Source organism: Denticeps clupeoides, chromosome 17 (genome assembly GCF_900700375.1).
Source record: "Denticeps clupeoides chromosome 17, fDenClu1.1, whole genome shotgun sequence".
In the NCBI taxonomy this organism is placed as follows: domain Eukaryota; kingdom Metazoa; phylum Chordata; class Actinopteri; order Clupeiformes; family Denticipitidae; genus Denticeps; species Denticeps clupeoides.
Window position 1 is genome coordinate 7,128,637 of NC_041723.1, and position 18,900 is coordinate 7,147,536.

At 39.9% G+C, this 18,900-nt stretch overlaps 2 protein-coding genes across 11 annotated transcripts in view; one reads left to right on the forward strand and one right to left on the reverse strand.

Annotated features, from left to right (window-relative positions):
• bmal2 (basic helix-loop-helix ARNT like 2) lies at nt 1–17,360 on the reverse strand. Of its 10 annotated transcripts, XM_028957370.1 has the most exons (20): nt 17,024–17,282; nt 12,200–12,333; nt 11,536–11,588; nt 11,082–11,139; nt 9,908–10,037; nt 9,669–9,722; nt 9,542–9,583; nt 8,867–9,024; nt 8,098–8,177; nt 7,622–7,714; nt 7,022–7,139; nt 6,731–6,868; nt 6,308–6,548; nt 5,981–6,087; nt 5,578–5,728; nt 5,388–5,455; nt 5,169–5,283; nt 4,693–4,783; nt 4,286–4,388; nt 1–4,059 (listed from the first exon to the last, which is right to left on the reverse strand). In XM_028957370.1, the coding sequence occupies exons 5-20, from the start codon at nt 9,982–9,984 to the stop codon at nt 3,902–3,904; spliced, it is 1,794 nt and encodes a 597-aa protein (XP_028813203.1). In that variant the 5' UTR covers nt 9,985–10,037; nt 11,082–11,139; nt 11,536–11,588; nt 12,200–12,333; nt 17,024–17,282; the 3' UTR covers nt 1–3,901. The 10 variants fall into 10 exon arrangements, with proteins under 10 accessions (XP_028813203.1, XP_028813204.1, XP_028813202.1 ...); XM_028957371.1 differs by having other exon boundaries at nt 11,082–11,623; XM_028957369.1 differs by lacking the exons at nt 11,082–11,139; nt 11,536–11,588; nt 12,200–12,333 and adding an exon at nt 17,291–17,360 and having other exon boundaries at nt 17,024–17,139.
• slc17a8 (solute carrier family 17 member 8) overlaps nt 16,833–18,900 on the forward strand; it is a 12,206-nt gene continuing 10,138 nt past the window's right edge. The window contains exons 1-2 of the mRNA XM_028957378.1: nt 16,833–17,171; nt 17,271–17,364. Of these exons, the coding sequence (XP_028813211.1) occupies nt 17,147–17,171; nt 17,271–17,364 (119 nt within the window). The 5' untranslated portion in view covers nt 16,833–17,146. The remainder of the gene's footprint in view (nt 17,172–17,270; nt 17,365–18,900) is intronic.

Sequence of the window (18,900 nt, forward strand, 5' to 3'; positions counted from 1 at the left end):
TACAGGAAACTAATATTTATTTAAGAATCTTTGTACACGACAGCCTGGAGAGACATGGATTGTCTGCCACAAAAAAACAGACTCATCGACAGCAGCAGCGATGGTGTAATGAACCTTAAACGCTTCACGGTAAATGAAAAAGCATAATGAATAAAAGAGATAGAAAAAAAACATGTTGGGTGAGAGGCAGATTAGTGTGCCGGGTTGGAACAGCTTTCTGCTGTGTCTGCTACCTCCAAAACGTGACGTGCAGTCTGTGTCCTCTTACCATGGACAACAAAGAGTGTGATTGTGGATGGGAAGGGGGGGGGGGGGGGGGGGGGGGGGGGGGGGCATTAATTCTAATAACCCAATGGACAATAAAAGTATTTCAGAAATAACATCAAACATTTCACTGACAATTAATCCCCCCATGCTAATAAACAAACAACCTGTCTGTCTCATAAGGCAAACAAAACCTTAAACCTGGAATTAGAAAGAGAAAGAACGCTGACGGACATAAGACAAAAAAAAGGCGACGTGTGTGAGAAAAGTGAGAGGGAAAAGTAAAAAGAGTTCATGAATAAGATATTTTTAAAGGAAAGTGGAAAGATAAGATCTGTGGCTCTAACCACCCTACATTACAGTACTTAGTTTATGCACCACACCCCAACAGCTCGGCTACCAGAGCGGTGTGTACACACACACACACACACACACACACACACACACACACACTGCACGGGATATCGACAAAGTACAGTCAAAATGATGGGAGGGGAAAATAATATCCTAGAGTGAGACAAAATACATTTTGCCTCTTTTTAGGACCAGCCTGTTTTATGGCACGTGCGATAGTTCGCGTGGTGGGTGGTAAGAGCAGGAAGCGCTTAAGGCTACATCTGAGCCCTCATAAACCCACACCAATTTCTTTTTCTCACAGGCATTTTGCTTGGCTGTTTGCGTCACCAGTGTGTCTGGCCTCTCACATGGGGGGTGAGATTCTAATAAAACACAATATAATTATTGCGTCGTGGATCCCCAAACCCCACTGCCCTAACCTGCACATATTCACTTAACATGTCTTTATTAATCCTACTGAAGAATAAGCCCACAAAAAAAGCCCTTTAGGTCAGTCAGGCGCAGGGTTTTCATGATTAGCCTCAGTCTTAGTGGTCAAGTTCAGTCTTCAAGGTCCAGAAATGATGCATTGTTGGGCTTTTCCCCCTCTCTAGAGAGATTAAATGCTCCTTTTGGATTCCGCTCATAGCTTTTCTGCTTGTAAGTAGATGTATAGTCCAGAATGCGAAACAAAGAAAAAAATATTTTGGAACAGTAGAAACAAGACAATTCATTATTTTTGGGATACCGAACTCACTCGCTTTAAACTTGCCAAACGATTGGCAAGTATATTTTATGTTGTTTAAAAGGCCCTTTCAATATCCAGGGGGGGGGAGCATCAGTTATCTGACAACAGAACTGTCCAAGATGACACCATTTAAATGTATCAGTCTCTATTAACATCAAATTACATCACTAATGGAGACATGCAGCTGATATCAGCTGCTAATGTAATGTGGTCAATTATTCATTGATAAAGTGTAAAAGTTAAGGAAAGCCATGCTGATACCAGCAGACCTGTGGTCTATTTACAGCGTGCAGATGAACGCAGAATTTCAGGAGCCTTGGCATTTGCTGGACAGGTAGTGAAGCATTTGTAACCGCAGCGTTCAAGGGAGATGCATGGGGAGGAAAAGGAATTCCTGTTCAGGAATGTAAACACTGACAGCACCACCCATCTCTCAGATCAATAGCTGTATTTTACTGGTGCCAGGTATGTCGCACTTCTGATCAAGTAGGCCTTCTGGGCTTCCAGAAAGGAAAGAAAGAAGCTGCTGATGAATTAGCTGTAGCTACGAGTGCCCATCCAGCAGCAACCCTCTACTAATTCTCAGCACTGTTGAACTACAGCCACAGGTGTCCTTCACAGCTGAAGGTCACCTTCTCAGTGCATCAGAAGATATGAGGAAAGCTGGTTACAGATCTGTGCTGACCAGACTGTTGGATCAAACATTAAAACAAGCATTGAAAACTGGACCCCCCAAAAAACATAAATCCCATTATCATTGCAGTTACTGCACACAGCTCACCTTCAGACACTCATCACACATGCGGCCGACGCACGCAAATCGCAGGTAAATAAAAACAAAACCACGGGAACTCTGATTTCGTGCAATTGCTCCCTGAGAAATCAGTCTGAGGTGAAACCAATGCACAAATTTCACAGCCCGCTCTGCTGCAACCGTGTTGCACTTCACAACTTCTGGAGGGTCTCCAGTGGCTTTGGGGTCCTTGTTCAATGTCATCTTCAAGTGTAGTGGACTGGAAAATGATGGACCCAGTTCTCTCTCATTCTCTGTCTTTCGCTATCTCTTGCTCTGTCTCACTCTCTCTCTCTCTCTCTCTCTCTCTCTCACACACACACACACACAGGACAGTAAGATGACCGCAAGCACTAGATTAATCAAGCTTTTGCTCCTCTGCATGGAGCGTACCAGTCTTTGTTGCATTAAAGAGGAGAAGCCACATCTGATGATTGAAGAAGACCTCATTTGGTTGATTAGATTACAAATAGTCAGATGAGACACAGTACAGTCTATATCCCTTCCAACAATATACTGGATTTCAGTAACAGCTGATCAGCTTGTTAACTGCCATCAGCCTATTGGCAAATAAGGTGGCACTCACAGATGGCCATCTCACACAGTGGCAGAAAAATTTCCTGCGTATGTGATTCACAAAAATCATAGAAGGTCTGATGATAGGTGGTACTGAAGACCAATGATGGAAAGGGCTGAACAACATTAATGACAACATTAATGACACAAAAATGGCCAAGTCTTTTTTATAAAACATAGGTAATTGTCCATAATCTCACAATTTGTGATTCCTAATTATTATTCCAATCTCTGGGTCTAGACAGGCCCCAGATTTGAACATGCTTGAAACCAGAATGTTTTCGAACTACCATTTGTGTGCAGTGCATTGTATTCACTGTTTTCCTGCAATCACCCAAGGTGGGTTTTAAAATGTCTAAATGGTTAAAACAAATTTCAGCAAGTTCTAAATGAAGATTCATTAAATACATTTTTAAAAGCTCCTTAAGAGTGCAAAGGTTCCATGAATTGTTGGATCAATTATGTGAACTGGACTTCATCCAGATCCAGTGCTACTGCGGTCTACTCACATAAAAAGCACACACACACACACACACACACACACACACACACTCACAGACCTTGTTCCACTTTCAGTGTTCCCTTGCCATTTCTCAAGCAAGTAGAAATTTTCTTATAAAAAAAAAAAAAATTCAGTGTTTATGTTTTTGCTTGATCACATCCTTTGCTTGGGTCAAGTGTGGATTACCCAAGGAAACACAAATAAAAAAAAAGAGGGCCTTGAGGTGCTGCATTTAATTGTAAAAACGAAATACTTCCGGATGGCTGGAACATGTCATCATGAACAGGAAACAGCCAGAACAAACAAAGAAAGTCAGACGCTCTCCGGAAAAAAAAAATCCATCACTGCATCACTGAGTGAGGTCACAGGAAGAGCGAAATGCAAAACAGGCCAGAACATCAGGTAGCTTAAGGTCCTACAGTTCCCACGAGGCACTGTGTTATGAGCACTTCCTTCTTCTGCTTAGAGCGTCCATATCAACTCAGACAATCCCACTGGGTTTTAAAATACAGTCACCAGAAGGTGACACAAAGCTTGTCCAGGAACAAAAAGATAATATATATTTAAATTTCTGAGTCCAGAAAGACACCTGCTGCCCAGTGAAAAAGGATGGCTGAATTAGAAAAAAATAAAAAGGTAACACAAACCAGATGGGAGATTAAAAAGACATTAAGTTTGAATGCTACAGAGACCAGTGCATCTCGTCAAAGTCCACCGCTTCGCCCAGGTTAGCGTCTGTCTCCAGCAGGCTCATGATGACGGCCATGGCTGCTTCATCACTGCTAAGGCTGCCCAGCCCTGGGACCCCCACATTTTCCAAGTCCAACTGGGAACTGCCATCTTTGGAGAAGCAAAAGAAGTTGGAGTGTGAGATAGATTGCGGTACATAGCTGATGAAAACAGCCATACTGTGGAGCAGTATGAGCACACCAAAATTATTTAAATGCACAATTTAGGACACAGGTCAACAAAATAATCACAATTCAACCAGTATATGGAAAATAAGGAATGAAATATTAATATATGTAACAGAGTGCAGAACTGTGGTGGATTAGGTCCACAGTACCAATAAGAGACTCTCCCCCAGCAAACTGTCCTGTTGGCGTTTCCTGATCGGAGCTGGTGGACTTCCCTGCCATTTCCACGTCTGTTACTCCTCCATTTGGCACCTGAGAAAACAACAGAGCCCAATTTGAGCAAACTAACTCAACAGAACACTGATATGTTGTATTTGGATGGAATGCATGTATATACTGCTGTCAATGAAAAATATTCTTCATGTCTAAAAAAGTTGTTAATGTAACATCTAAATAGGTGTGTTCATATACATATTATTTATCTGAACTGGTCCTCAATGTAATATGGCATATGTAAAATTTATGACAATAAAATGTCAAATTCTACACCGTCCACGTTTTATACATGTATTTTGAGTATGAAATATCTTCACATGAACTATTGACACATTCTTACATTGCTGCTGGCTTGTGTGATGGCTAGTGGAGATTTATCCTGCAGTGCGCTGAATGGGCTAGTATTTCCGCTGGATGGCGAGGAGTTCATTCTGGAGGGAAAGACAAAATGCAGTAGGGCCAAGATGCCACTGAGCAAAGTATCGTCCCCACACAATGCTCCCCAGGCACTAATTCCCAATTACTCCAAAGCAAGTTTCATTTACAGCATTTACACGACGCCCTTATCCAGAGCGACCTAGAATCAGTAGTTACAGGGACAGTCCTCCCCTGGAGCAACTTAGGGTTAAGTGAACCCGGGTCTTCTGGTTTACAGGCGAGTGTGTTACCCACTAGGCTACTACCCATCACTAAGGGTGATGGGTTAAATGCAGAGGACACATTTCGTTGTGTCACTGTGTGCTGTGCTGGCTGTGCTTCACAATGACAAATCACTTCACTTTCTTTTTGTCAATTTGAATTGTACCAAATGCTTACCTATTAAAGTCTAGGAGCTCATTAGCAATCTGAGTTCCAATACTACCAGCATAGATCATTGTTCCCGGAGCACTAGAAATGCCAGGGATGATGGGAAGCACTTTCTTAGCATCATCTATAGAGAGAAACAGAAAGAAACAAGGGACGAAAATTGTTTTCAGGTAATTTAAACAACGTTTCCCATAATATTTAATTTGCTGTGCTTGTTTAGGGGCTCACCCTCTGAACTCTTGCTGTTGCTTGGCTGTTCTGATTTGTCTCCTGAGCCGCTGCCATTACTTTTACCACTGTAAAGGAAAAAATAAATCATAAAAAGAAGTATTTGCTTCTTGCAAACAAACATTTCTGTTTTTGCATGCATTATAAGCAAACAGACAGTGGATTATGTGAGGAGAAGGGCTGTACTTACGATATGACTGTATTGGTTGATACTATGTATTCTACTTCTTTGGTCCAGGGATTTATAAAACTAAACCACTGACTTTGCAGGGTGACAAAGGAACCGTATTTCGTTTTGAACTTGTAGCAGTTTGTCTCTATCTTTTCTTTACTCCTCAGTACTGTGCAGGGAAACAGAAACATAGATAACAACACTGACAAACAAGCAAACAAGACCTACTCTGAACTCCATTGTGCATAAACTGACATTGCAAGACAAATGGAAGTTATCAATAGTAAATCTCAAGGGTAAATATGAAAATAATGTTTATGCTACATCATAAAACACATACCAAAAGATAAATTAAATCTACTTTGCCATATGCTCCATTTCTTAATCGCTCTCATAAACCAAATATCTGTGTTCAACTCACCTTTTCTATGCCTATCTGCTAAATGAGGCAAATCATCTTGATGAAAGTATTCATAACAGGATGTTCCTAGAAGTTCCTGGGGTAGGTATCCCAGTATGGTGGTCGCCCTGTAAAAGCAGAGGGTGTAAAATAGAGACCAAAAAACTGCATATCTTTTTTTTTTTTTTTTTTTACATAATGATAAAAATCACAACCATCTTCATGTCAAAACAAGCATTTAAGTTGTAGTATAGGGTCTGTACACATTTATAAGTGGAATCAACCAAATAAAATAAAATAAATACATTTAAATATATATAAATATACACACACAGCAAATATATGTACCTTTGATCCACAAAAGTAAACTTTCCATCCATAGCATAGCGGGTGACAAATTCTGTAGGCTTGACCTTGACCTCCCCATTGGCCTGGGGGACAGAGTGTGGGTGCACGCGGCCCACTGCCACCAAGCAGCTGAAGTGGGAGCTCTCCTTATCAGCCTCTGCCTCTCCCTCTGAACCCAGCTGGCTGGTGGGCCAGGTGCGCATGTAGCCTGTGCAGTGGACTGTGCAGTACCTCTGAGACTCTGAGACAAATAAAAACCAAAAAAAACACACAAACGCATGCACAAACAAGCATGTTAAGGCCACAGACATACACTCATCACGACAATGACTTTAAAGCCAATCTGTTTAAAGGAAATCTTATCTTGGCAGATGACAACGGTGCAAGGAGTGACCACACTGCCACCTGTCCATCCTCCCTTACCCTTCTTTTTAGAGCTGCCTGTCTCCTCCACCTTGACAGTCATCTTGTTGTACTTCATCCTGCAGAAAAAGGAACGCCGGGCACCCGAGCACAGCCTGGCGGCTCCAATGGGCAGATCAGCCTGTACTTGAAGACCCGCTGCAGAGAGAAGAATGCATTCAGCCACACACAAAAATGTGCACAGGGGCACATAGTCCCTGGGAACCTGATGCAGAGAGACACTATTGCACAGCAAGCTGAAAAACAAAACTGTGTACAGTTTTCAATTTGAGGGAAATTAATGGACTTTACTTTTTGCATCAATGAGGCGCTCACGGGGGTACAGCTCTGAAGCTGACAGCTGTTCCTTCACTTTCCCAATGTCCTTTGGGTGAACATAATCAAACAAGCTCTGTCCAATCAGCTCCGTCTGCAAAACATACATTTAATTAAAATATACCCCACCACAAAACCAGACAACACATACACTACCATTCAAAAGTTTAGGGTCATCCAGGGTCATTTTTCCATAAAAAATAAAACAAAACAAAAAATATAAAATTGGTATGAATAAAAATATTATATGTGTGTGGCATTGACCGTGTTAGATACATTTAGTGAAACCCACACTTGAAACCCACCCACTGTTGACCTGAGTTGTTAATTTAATGTCTTTTTAATAAACAAATGACCTCAAACCTTTGAATGGCATTGTAAATCTCACTTCTGATGATTCACAATTTTATACCTAGGACATAAACATGTCTTTGTTCATAATGTCCTTGTCTATTACCTAAAGTTTGAGCTATTTAATCAAAATGCACAGAATGCTATAATTCAAATCTCATTTGCGGTTTCCAGAGCAACTACATCATTAAAGGTAATGACACCCAAGCAACAGATATAACTCACCCGACTGTAATTCAGTATCTTTGAGACAGACTCAGAGACAAAGATGATTTTCCCTCGGTCACAGCCAACCACAAAGAGAAACCCATCAGCAGCCTGATCACAAAAACAAAAACTGCGGATCATTTCTAAGGGGTTAAGCCTGATCACAAACACACACCTAAAGGGATGTCATGAAAAGCTGATGATTGATAAACATGATTTGATTTATGTTTTTAAAACCTTGATCTAAGAAACAATCATTATTTATCTTAAACTGCATCTCAGGGGACAAAAGGGAGTGTTAGAAAATATACAGGGCATTTATACAATTAATCTTATTCACTTATATGTTCCAGCTGTGGTTCCTTATATTAACCTGAACCCCCCTCCACCATATTTAATTTGGTAAATGAAATTGAACAAACACAAAACAGACAAAAAAAAACAGCAATACTTTTATGCCTTTTCCACTCCCATATACATTTTGAGGACGTTACCCTGAGGACAAGGTGTTTGAGCTCATCATCAGGAAGGAATGAAGGTTTGTAATTTGCTTCAGCAAAGGAGCTTGTGGCACCTGTCAAAGAAAATTACATTCTGAGCAAATACAACTGGTCACCAAGGCAACTTACGCCAGCATTCAGGACAGGTCCAGACCCTGAACACTACTGAAAAAATTATGCTTGGCATTGTGGTGCTCTAAGTGAACTCCAGCTGCACTCTTAAACCACCAAAGAAGTGAGATACACCACCAGTCAAAAGTCTGCATGTTCTTACTTGTTTTACATTATAGAACAAAACTGAAGCGACAGGACTATGAAATAAGATGTAATAAACGAAACAAAAACCAAAATAAATAATTAAAACTTGAGGAAGCTTTTGTTATCATGGGAGCATTTCACACTCTTGGCTTCTCTTGACCAAGTTAGAGGACAGGGATGGTTTATGCAGATAGTTCAAGCAGTCATGAAGGTAAAAAGAGGCGAGTCTGAAAACTCATTCTTCAAACATACTTCAATTTCTGCTGCAACACAATTTGTTAAATAACTTTCTTAAATTGGATTCTTCAAAATGGCTCCATCTTAGTGTCCGGAACGCCACAGAATAGGTGCATCCGAACTTTTGACTGGTAGTGTATATCAAGGCAGATATCTAGATATTCAAAAGCCTTTGCTAAGTGGAGGAGGCAGTTTTTATTTATTTATTAGAAACACACATCAAACACACTTTTTATTCATAACACACATAATTTCAGGCAATGAATACCTTTGAGGGATTTGAGATGCTGGACAGCCATTCGCAGCACTGTCAGCTTGTCCAGTTTGCGCGACATGGGGTTGCAGGTGGGGATCATTCCCGAGAGTTCGTCAATCAAGTTGTTCATTTTGTCCCGTCTCCGCTTCTCAATTTGGCTGTGAGGCTCCCTATTTACAAAAGACCCACAAAGAGACTGATGCTGCTGACCTTTTTCTCATGAGTTAAGAATTGTGGATAAAATATTGCTATTACCATTCTTTACTTCATAACATATTGTGCAGCCCTACTGCCCCCTATCATCTCATCATCCAGAGCCCATCCCGGGACATTGGACCCAGGGTGGGGCGCCAGGCCCCTGCAGGGCGCCAACACGGGAAGAGCATGCAAAACTCCACACACACAAAGCCTGGATTCGAACTCACGGCCCTGGTGGTGTGAGGCCACACCACCACTCCCCCTATCATGCATTATTAAATTATTTGTAGTTCATTTAGGCCTGGGCTTGATTAATTTGGGCTATATAATTAAGGTACAACAAATGCTCATCTACCTAATTGCATGATTTGTCATATTTTCCAAAACTGGTGAGCTTTCAGACATTTTAGTACATATAATTATAATAACAATATTACATTGTAGTACCAGAATAAGAAAGACAATAAATAATATAGAAATAATAATTACCTGAAACATTTAATTTTTACATGCTGGTCCTCTTCTTCAGACCTTCAAGGGAAACCACAAAAAAATCATCCAATGAAGGTTGGTATAATCTCTTAAAAAAGCATTGAGGTCCACAGCCAGACCATACCGGTTCTGCTCATCCTCCATGTCCTCATCCAGAAGCGATGCAGCTTTAGTTTCCCTGGAAACAGAGTGGAACTCTTACTGATGCAGCTCCTGTGATGGATACTGGCCATGACTCAAAACATACATGAACACGCACTCATGCAGAGAATGACCATGACCGTTCACGTAAGACCTTTTAACAGGTCCCAGTCCCTATATTACCATCTAGAGCAGGTCTAGGGCACAGACAAAGGATCTTACAGGTTGTCCATGCTGCCCTTGCGTTTCCTGGGCATGTCCATGCCTGAGGCCATGGCAGTGGCTGAGGTAGGGGTCATCAGGTCAGAGAAAGAGAGAGAATGGCTCTGGAGTTCCTCCTCCAATACATCCCCTATTGTGAAAGCAGGTGAAAGAGTGAGAGACGGATAGAGAGAGACAATAATACAAAACAAAAAAGTGTGCAATCCTCAACCATGTTCGATGCCAAAAAAAGCATTTAAAAGTACACAGGAGTGGGCTGTAAACATAGTTTGTTTGAAAAGGTACACTTACTGCGCGGATCAAAAAGACGTTGCTACAAAACATATTGAAAGGAATTTGTGAATCTGAACAGCAGACAGCAAAAGAGACAGTTGTCCCAAAAATTACTTATCCTAGACATTTGCTTTCAGTAACAACTTAATCACACAGAGTCATCGGGCACATGCCATTGGCTCACACCTACAGCCAATCACACACAGTTTTTAGGATGGCAGGAAGAAAGTGGAGCACCCGGTTGAAACCAACGACAACATGGGCAGAGCATGCAAAACACCAACCTTGTAGGCGTGAAGCCACTGGGCCACCACGCCACCAATGATCAAATTTTGCTTTATAGAACATACTTTTTTTTTTGAGGGATCTTTTTTATCTTTATTTTACAAAGATATCACAACTGTATCATAGACTGTCCTGCAGTATATCAAGTTAGTTAGCATTGAATATGACATGATATAGTACGGATTCTCTGTGATTCCAACCCTTAATATTGAGGGATATGTTCCACCCGCTATTCCTCTGAGACTATTATTCCAGTCGATAACTGAGGTCCACAAGCCCTGAAGAGCTGACCCATTTTCTGCAACAGTTCATCATAATACACCTCCAACAGCAACCTCTTGTCCAACACTGGAACACCCACATAATGCAGCATGTAGTACCAAATACGTTTGCAGCAGGAAAAAGGAAAACTTTGAGGTTATAAGGACATTGCACCTGGATCTTAATGTCATAAATGACAAAAATAATTTAGATGGTCTCTGTTTGTATCCACTGTGTACTGTGTAATCCCTATTTACAATTAAATTAAAGCTGAATTCACACTGGCATTTGCAGTTCTAAATGTATAACACTGAGGCTGTCACAAGCATTGAAAAACAAAAATGTTCTTGCTTACAGGTCAAATTTCCACATCACTCTTTCTCACATCATTCTGGAGTAGAATGGCAGTTATGCTGTAATGCAATAAAGGGAAATGGTAAGACATTCATGTAAATTCGGGATTTCCACTTTGCTTACTTAATAATGTAATTGAGAATGCGTTAAAGATAGATAGAAAATAACATTCTTTTTACTAGTACCCACCCTTTTCAACCCCACGGAATGTAATACATTTAGAGAATAACATGTCAAACATGCAAATATTTGTGCAGCCTCTATTCTACCACGTGCATAATAATCACATGCAAAACCGGCACAACAGGCCATTTAGCCATTTTTTTATAGTTGGTCCTGCATGTACAGTCACTGTGTTTATCGGTTTGGTCCTTGAATGTCAGAGCATAGAGTCACTGAAATATATTGTATATAATATTGTATATAATTGTAATATATAGTGTTTCTATAAATACTTGGGACTCTGGTTGGGTCACTTGTTGTCCTGGAAGGATCATGTAGAATTTGTCTGCAAAAAAAGTCATAGCAGAGAATATATTTTCTCTGCGGTTTTCGATCATTTGGGGTAAGCAAACAAAAAATACTGTTCATTATGAGTATCTGATAATATAAAAATAGTATTATTATTCTCATTGTCCGACATCTACTATTCATTGTATATGAACATTGATTCTGTGCAATATTTAAATCATGTCTATTTATTTGCTTATTCTCTGCCATATGTACATCGCCCTGCAGAACATCGCCCTGCAGAACATAGATGTCTGCACTAGAGGAGTTGCTTTTTTATCTCACTGTAATGTGTATAGTGACTATAAAAGGCATTTGTTTATTTATTATTGCTACATTGTATGGCATAGGAATCGGTCCACTAAACTTAAAAGCAAAATTTTTCTGTGAAAATTAAATGTTAAAATCTTCATAACCTCAACGAATCAGCTTACCATAAAATGTGTTAAGAACGGCTAACAATAGAATTAGAAACAATCATGTCCTAAATACTGAACTTCAATTATTACTGCAGATTCAGGGTCACAAAATTGAACTGTGGTTAGGAAAGCTGTAAGTGCCATGTTAAAACGTACAGTTTGTGCATGTTGACAGAATCAGTTTTCTCACCAGTCTGAAAATGTTAGTATTCCTCTCACACATCCTATTAATGGGGCTTTATCACTTCCTGCTTCATAAGAACACTTTTGCCACACCGACACCGCTGCATCACGGTGGAGTTAAGCATCGTGTTTTTTTCAGAGCTGCAAAAACAGAGAGAAAAACAAACGTCCAATTTGCCTGAGACATGACCCTTCAAAAGACAAATCCTGTGTGATCTATGCGGGCGACTGACTTCTGAATGAACAGACCCTTGAAAGGGCAGAGCCATTTAATTCTAATCGCTCATGACTCACAGCTGCTTGCCTGCACACCTCCCCCATGTCCTCAAACACCGGACTGTGTGAATGCAGACTGGACGACGGCCGTGAGGACACTTGGCCTGGCACTGGCCTAACAAAGCTCCCAATCTTGGTTCCTATTTTTAGCCCCGCTCTACAGACCCAGTGACCTAAATAGCCGTTAACAGATCAGCAACAACCTGATTTTTAATCCTGGGCTCGGGAGTGAAGATCCCTGGTAGGATTATTGGGCTTTGAAAGTGGGTTGTTGTGTCCACTCACACACTGAAAACAAATACATTCGCTCACTCAACTGCCAACACGCATCCCTAGGTCCAACTGAATCCAGCACACACTCACCCGCACTGGGACAATCAAATCCGTGTCAGATGAGGAGGGATGTAACAATACCCACAGAAGAGGCTGCTGGGAAGAAGTGGCCTGGGCTTAAAGGATACATTTCTAGCATGTTCCACAGACCTCAATTTTTAGAAGTTTATGTTTCATTAGTTTCAGCCTGTAATTAGGCTATCTGTACAAATGATATGCACCAGCTAGTAAAGAGATGTGTGCTTTTGTATCTATATACATATAAGTAGTATAAACTATACACATCAATTTAATTAAAGCTATATTTATTTACATGTAAAATAACTGCACCTCTAGTATTTTTATATGTATGTACACATGATCAGTTTTGGATGGAAAATTTACCCTAAACTTCTGAATAGTAGTGTGAGTGTTCATAAATGCCGTTTTATTTTTAAAGACATTTTTTATTGAGAAGAACAAGAAAGTGTACATACAGAGCAAACAATCAAGACACGTTCTTTTTTTTTTTTTTTTTTTTTAAACAAAACATTCTACCCACCTTCCATATGGCCAAAACAACCAACCAAAACAATAAAATAATAATGAATAATATAAAACAATAATAACAATGAAAGGAATAATAATAACAATAAAGAAATTGAACCTTTTAAAACTTGTATTGTTGTATTTGTCTTGTACACTGACAGCTATTGAACAAAGTAAACAGTATTATAAGCAAAGGAAACTGAGGGAAATGGAGGTGGAAAGGTGAAGACGGAACCTATTGATGAGCCATGTGCATGACGGCAGGAAATAATCAGTTATGTGGAAGAACAGTGTGTTAAGGGGGCCCTACAATGAAAATTTCACTATGCAAGATTATTTAACATTAATATTCCCCTAAAAGTTCCCCTAGCCTGTCTGTGTCCTGCAGTGGCTAGAAATGGCAATAGACGTAAAGAGTGCTTTGGCCATTCTGCATTGCTGCTCAGAGAGCGGCAGCTCAGGCGGTCGGATCTGGAATTCTTATGTCGTCATAAGGGGGAAGGTTACCCACCCCTCCCCTAAAACATTCATGGCTTTCATGGTTCCCAAACGTGCAAAGCATTGCAGTTTCTTGGTGATTGAATGTAAAAACTTGCACAAATGTATTTTCCGTCATGTGAGACTCATGTCCGCATCAAACATTGTGGTTGGTGAATTGTGTTGATGCCGTCATTTCTGAAATGCCCCCTCAACTACTATAGGCCGCTCTCCTCCCCATTAGCATTTCAAGCTACAAAAACTAAACTAAAAATGGCTGTAAATCTGCACCATGGCTGAATATCAGAAAGACACTTGAGGTACACTATCAGGGGACAACTAAGACTAATATAACAGCAAAATTAACTTTCATATCAGGGGACATTTTAAGCAATCGCGCTACTGCTGTGGGCTCCACCCATTTTAACATCAATAAAGCTTATCTTTTGCGCGTCAATAAATAATGGCACACCAAGATTAAGAAAAAATTGGTGTTGTTATCTATCTACTTCTGTAGAGCATTCTTGATATCACATTAACAAACACTCTCCACACGATAAATCTAATACAGAATCATAAAAACCCAGAGTAATAAACACGATACAACACAAAACAATACAGAACGATATGCACGCCGCAATACAGGCATACTGTTGCACTTCATATGTAGTGGCTAAAGGACACTTTATGAATAAATGTTTATATTTAAGATACATGTAGAAAAAAAGACAGAACATGTTAATATACGCTCTGCCACATTGATAATAGTATTATTTTTACGCAAAGGTCACAGGGAACTTATACTTTTCCATCCTATAATCATATTCTGTCAGCCATCAGGTTGGCATCATCCTTTCAAACACCCATCATCTGACTGCTGGGCAACTCCACATAGTTGGTGCTTGAAACAGAAAACCACAATCTGAATTCATGCCAGGTGATGATGGCCTGTTGGATTTGGTAAATGGTCATATTTTGGAAATTCACAGCCTATTTCAGTACTGATACTGTAACGAACCTTCTATAATTACTGCTGATGGATGCTGTTGTAAAACACATAAAGGTTTCAGTGGGCATTTTACAGCCAGTCTGAGGTCAACCTAAGGTCAGGTAATCAAGAACATGCTGGACTGTATTGTAATTAAGAAGAAATGCTTTTGGGTTTGTATGGGTTTGAAATGATATACACAGAAAACGTCTTTTATGATAGACTTACGTCTCTATCAGTTTAGACTTGTGGCAAGTGATTATAAATGTCATAATTTATTTGTTCTCTGTATGAGTAGCACTACAAAGACCAGTGCAGAAGGTCAAAGAACAGGTGAAACTAAACGAAATCTGGATTCCTCACTTGCTAAGTGCAAATCTTGCCTGACAAACTGTAATCTGTTAAAAGTAATTTATAATCTATACGAATGCCACATAAAACATTAATGGAAGTCCAAATCCTCATTTACTAAGTGGGCAAAAATCTAAACACTAAACATAACATTTGCATAAACACGGCACATAGAGGAAAAAGTGGGATATTGATAATGCTATACCAAAACATAAAAAATGTGCATTAAACAAAGCCAAAAATGTAACATCAAAACAGGCATAACAATATTTATTCATTTTTGTGTTACGCTTGATAAAAGCAACATCTGCTAATATCAGAAGAGTCTAAGCAGAGTCCTACCTAAATTATAACCACAAGCTCTCATTTAACAGGTTAATCAAAACGTGGTGTATGATTATTTATACACATATTTCACTACAGAAAATGCAGAATGTACAAACTGGTCCAAATTATAAACGACACAAAAAAATAAAAAATACTCAGCCTTCAATTAGCATGCCTGTAAGACATTTATTTGACCTTCTTCTGGGAAATCTACTACCAAGGAACTACACCAAAAAGGTTAAGGCATGCCCTTATTTGTATTTTTTTTTAAAGCTATATTGAAGACAAGAGTACAGCAGCTCATAAATCTGAGCCAGGAGGAAAACGCATGCAGCTCTGGCCTAACGTGTGCTGCTGTTTGACCTAGATATTATATAACCACAACTACACAACAGCGAGTTTACACATCCGAAACAGGCATGGAATAAACCCTAACCATCCAATTATTTACCCTTGTTACCCTCACATCAGCAGAGTAGCGCATCCAGTGACTGATTCCTAACAGCAGCATCATTATTGTTATTATTATTACTCATAATAAACAATATTGTAATCTGGCATGCCACATCTTAACATAACTATATGTTAAAATAATAAAAAAAGGCTGTTATAACACAATGATGTATTAGTTATAGGAAATATGGGAGGACAACGGGCTAGACATTTAAAAATACAATGGAAATATGCTTAACCAATACCGTGCAGTATACTTAAAAATAATAACAAATTTGTTATTACGGCGAGTTAAGATGCGCAGGGTGCTAATGTTATTTTTTACAGGGTTAAGCGCTCAAATGACAATTAGACCCAAACAATGACTGTCTAATGTGAAGTAGTAGTAACAGCTCCAATTCCGTCCTTCCTTACGATTTCGTCAATTTCTCGTCAAATTCCGCTTCTTTTTCAAGGCAACTGGCAGCACCAAGTGCTTAATTTTGGATATCACACATTGACAATAAACGCTGTACACCTACTGGCAACTGAGAAGAAAAAAAAAACACCACACGAAACACAAGGTTCGCGGCCAAATAATAGACAGAAATATATATATATATATATATATAATAACAAAAGCAAAACGCGCGACAGGTGAAGTTGGTAATTATCTGGAGATGTGCACAAACTCTGGCGGCGTGAACAGAAGGAGAAGTACACGAACATGCCCTGTTAGCTTAGCCTAGCTGCCGCTCGGCTTCTGACGGGCCTCGGTCGGTTTTCTGTGGAATACTGGCCCCTAAAACAAGCACCGCCGGATGCCTGCGCGCCACTTTTATTCCCGCTCCGCGTTGATCCACAGCGGGATTAAACAAAAATTTTGAAACGAATAATAATAATATGAAAAAAAAAAAAAAAAAAGACCGGAGCCTTTAGCGCGGTAGTTTGCTCTACTGAACTACTGACCTAGTTTCGGAATAAAACGCAAACTTGTGAAACAGCGGCAACTCTTCCCCTCCGCACGGACGGCGGAACAAACAGGAAGGGGGGAGACGTACGAGCCAGACGCCGAGAACGCCGGGGGAAAAAAAGGAGGAAAGTGTGGGCAGGTTTTACCTATCTGTTCTCCTGACGTTCCGTCACCGCCGCCAGCCGCTGCGTTCCTCGCCGACATGGCTGGAGCCGATCCGCCGGGGCCCGGGACTCCGCTGCATGTGGACGAGGCGGTAATACTACTGGATGTCGAGGAAGAATTACATGAGAGGTGGATGGGGGGCAAAGAGAAATATTGTATAAGTGACTTAAAAAAAATGTTTTTTTGTTTGTTTTATGTTTGTTTTTTTGCCATTCTACTTTCCACTAGGTGGGAGGGGAAGACGTTACCAAAAAAATCCTACGAGGAATGCACGCGATGTACCCAGGACACACGGCTGGAAATCCGGGAAACCCGAGACAAGGTAGGTGGGAAAAACTGCCTATCAAAAACCACACCGGCCAATCAGCGCGGTGCCGTGCATGTCCGTCATGGTTTAACCCCAGCCAATGAAATACCGCGGTTTGTTGTTGTCGTTTTGCAACGCGAGCCAATTAGAATCTGACAGTTTTTCAAAGTCCCTCCTCAAAGCGCATATATATATATATATGTGTGTGTGTGTGTGTGTGTGTGTGTGTGTGTGTGTGTGTGTGTGTGTGTGTGTGTATATATATATATATATAGAGAGAGAGAGAGCGAGAGAGAGATCTTCCATAGTTATTACTTATGTTAGATTTTGCATGAAATATTAGGGGCTTTGACAGATATTAATTGATGCTTTAATATATACCATTACATTAGACCTAGACTTTTCCCTCTAGTAGTGGTTAAACTAACGAAAATATATTTTTTACAAGTAAACTAATATGAAAACAAGGACAACATTATCAAAGTCAAAAATCAGCTTTATTGTCAATTCTGCCACACGTATAGGACATGCAGAGAATTGAAATTTTGTTACTCTCAGACCCATGGTGCTTACAAGTAACATTAAATACAAACAGTAACATTAAATACAAAGGTATAAATACAATTTAAAAAACACAATATACAAATAAGGGCACATGGTGGAGAGTGCAAACCATGTAAAACCATGTATTATGTTGAGACAGAAGCAGCAAACCCTGTGCCACCTGGAGCATTGAGCTTTCCAGAAAACTGTGTTTTTTTATGTTTTGGTTCACATGAATACCATCAAATTTTTACCACAAATTTTAGAATACATAATGAATATAAAAGAAAAATCAACACAAGCCTTCTGCAGTACGTTACCCCACTGCACATATGGGCACGCAACTGTATATACTGCAGTTACAACAAGGTGAGAAACATTCACACAGCCATAATATCTAGTGCATTACACTCAGCTGAGATCACTGCTAGAGCCCCTGCATAGTAACATATCTCAAGCCATTCGTGAGAATTATATTGTATTTGCCCTTTATATTTTCTATCACTAGATGGCGCGCTCTGCCGGAAAAAACGATCTTACTCTGATCGAAAGCGGGGTGTCTCATTGATTAAGACAAATTTTAAAACGACCCAATTTCAAATCTTGCCAATCTCGTTTTTTATATTGGGGAGAAATTTCTCATTTATCTCTGTATCGATTTGCAGTTTTTATGCGTTTGCTCATTTAATAAAATTACATTTAATCGGAAATAATGCAAGATGCCTAATCCGTATGTTAATTCATAATTCTGAGATTAAATGCAACAAACAATAATAATTTTTAAAAATCATTTTGAAGAAGATTGCACACCATCCAGAAGCTAGGATCACAGTATGATCCCTGATGTGAAGCAGGTCAAGACTTTACTTAGCCCAGTCTGGCACTGAGAAACAGGCCATAGGTAAAATAATTTAAATACTCAGCATCCAACACTGGAGAGATCGACAGCAATTTATTCTAGACCGCAGCATCTGGGGTAGCACTGGAGCCAAAAGGTCTCTTACTCCA

Bases quoted from the DNA above. Each gene is read 5' to 3' on its own strand.
- bmal2 (XM_028957369.1), bottom strand. From the start codon at position 17,081: ATGTCGGCGAGGAACGCAGCGGCTGGCGGCGGTGACGGAACGTCAGGA. The intron at 6,869-7,021 runs GTAAAGTCCATT...TTCTCTCTGCAG, and splicing joins GCGCCTCATTGATGCAAAAA to CGGGTCTTCAAGTACAGGCT. The intron at 4,784-5,168 runs GTAAGCATTTGG...CTTTCCCTCCAG, and splicing joins GAGCTCCTAGACTTTAATAG to AATGAACTCCTCGCCATCCA.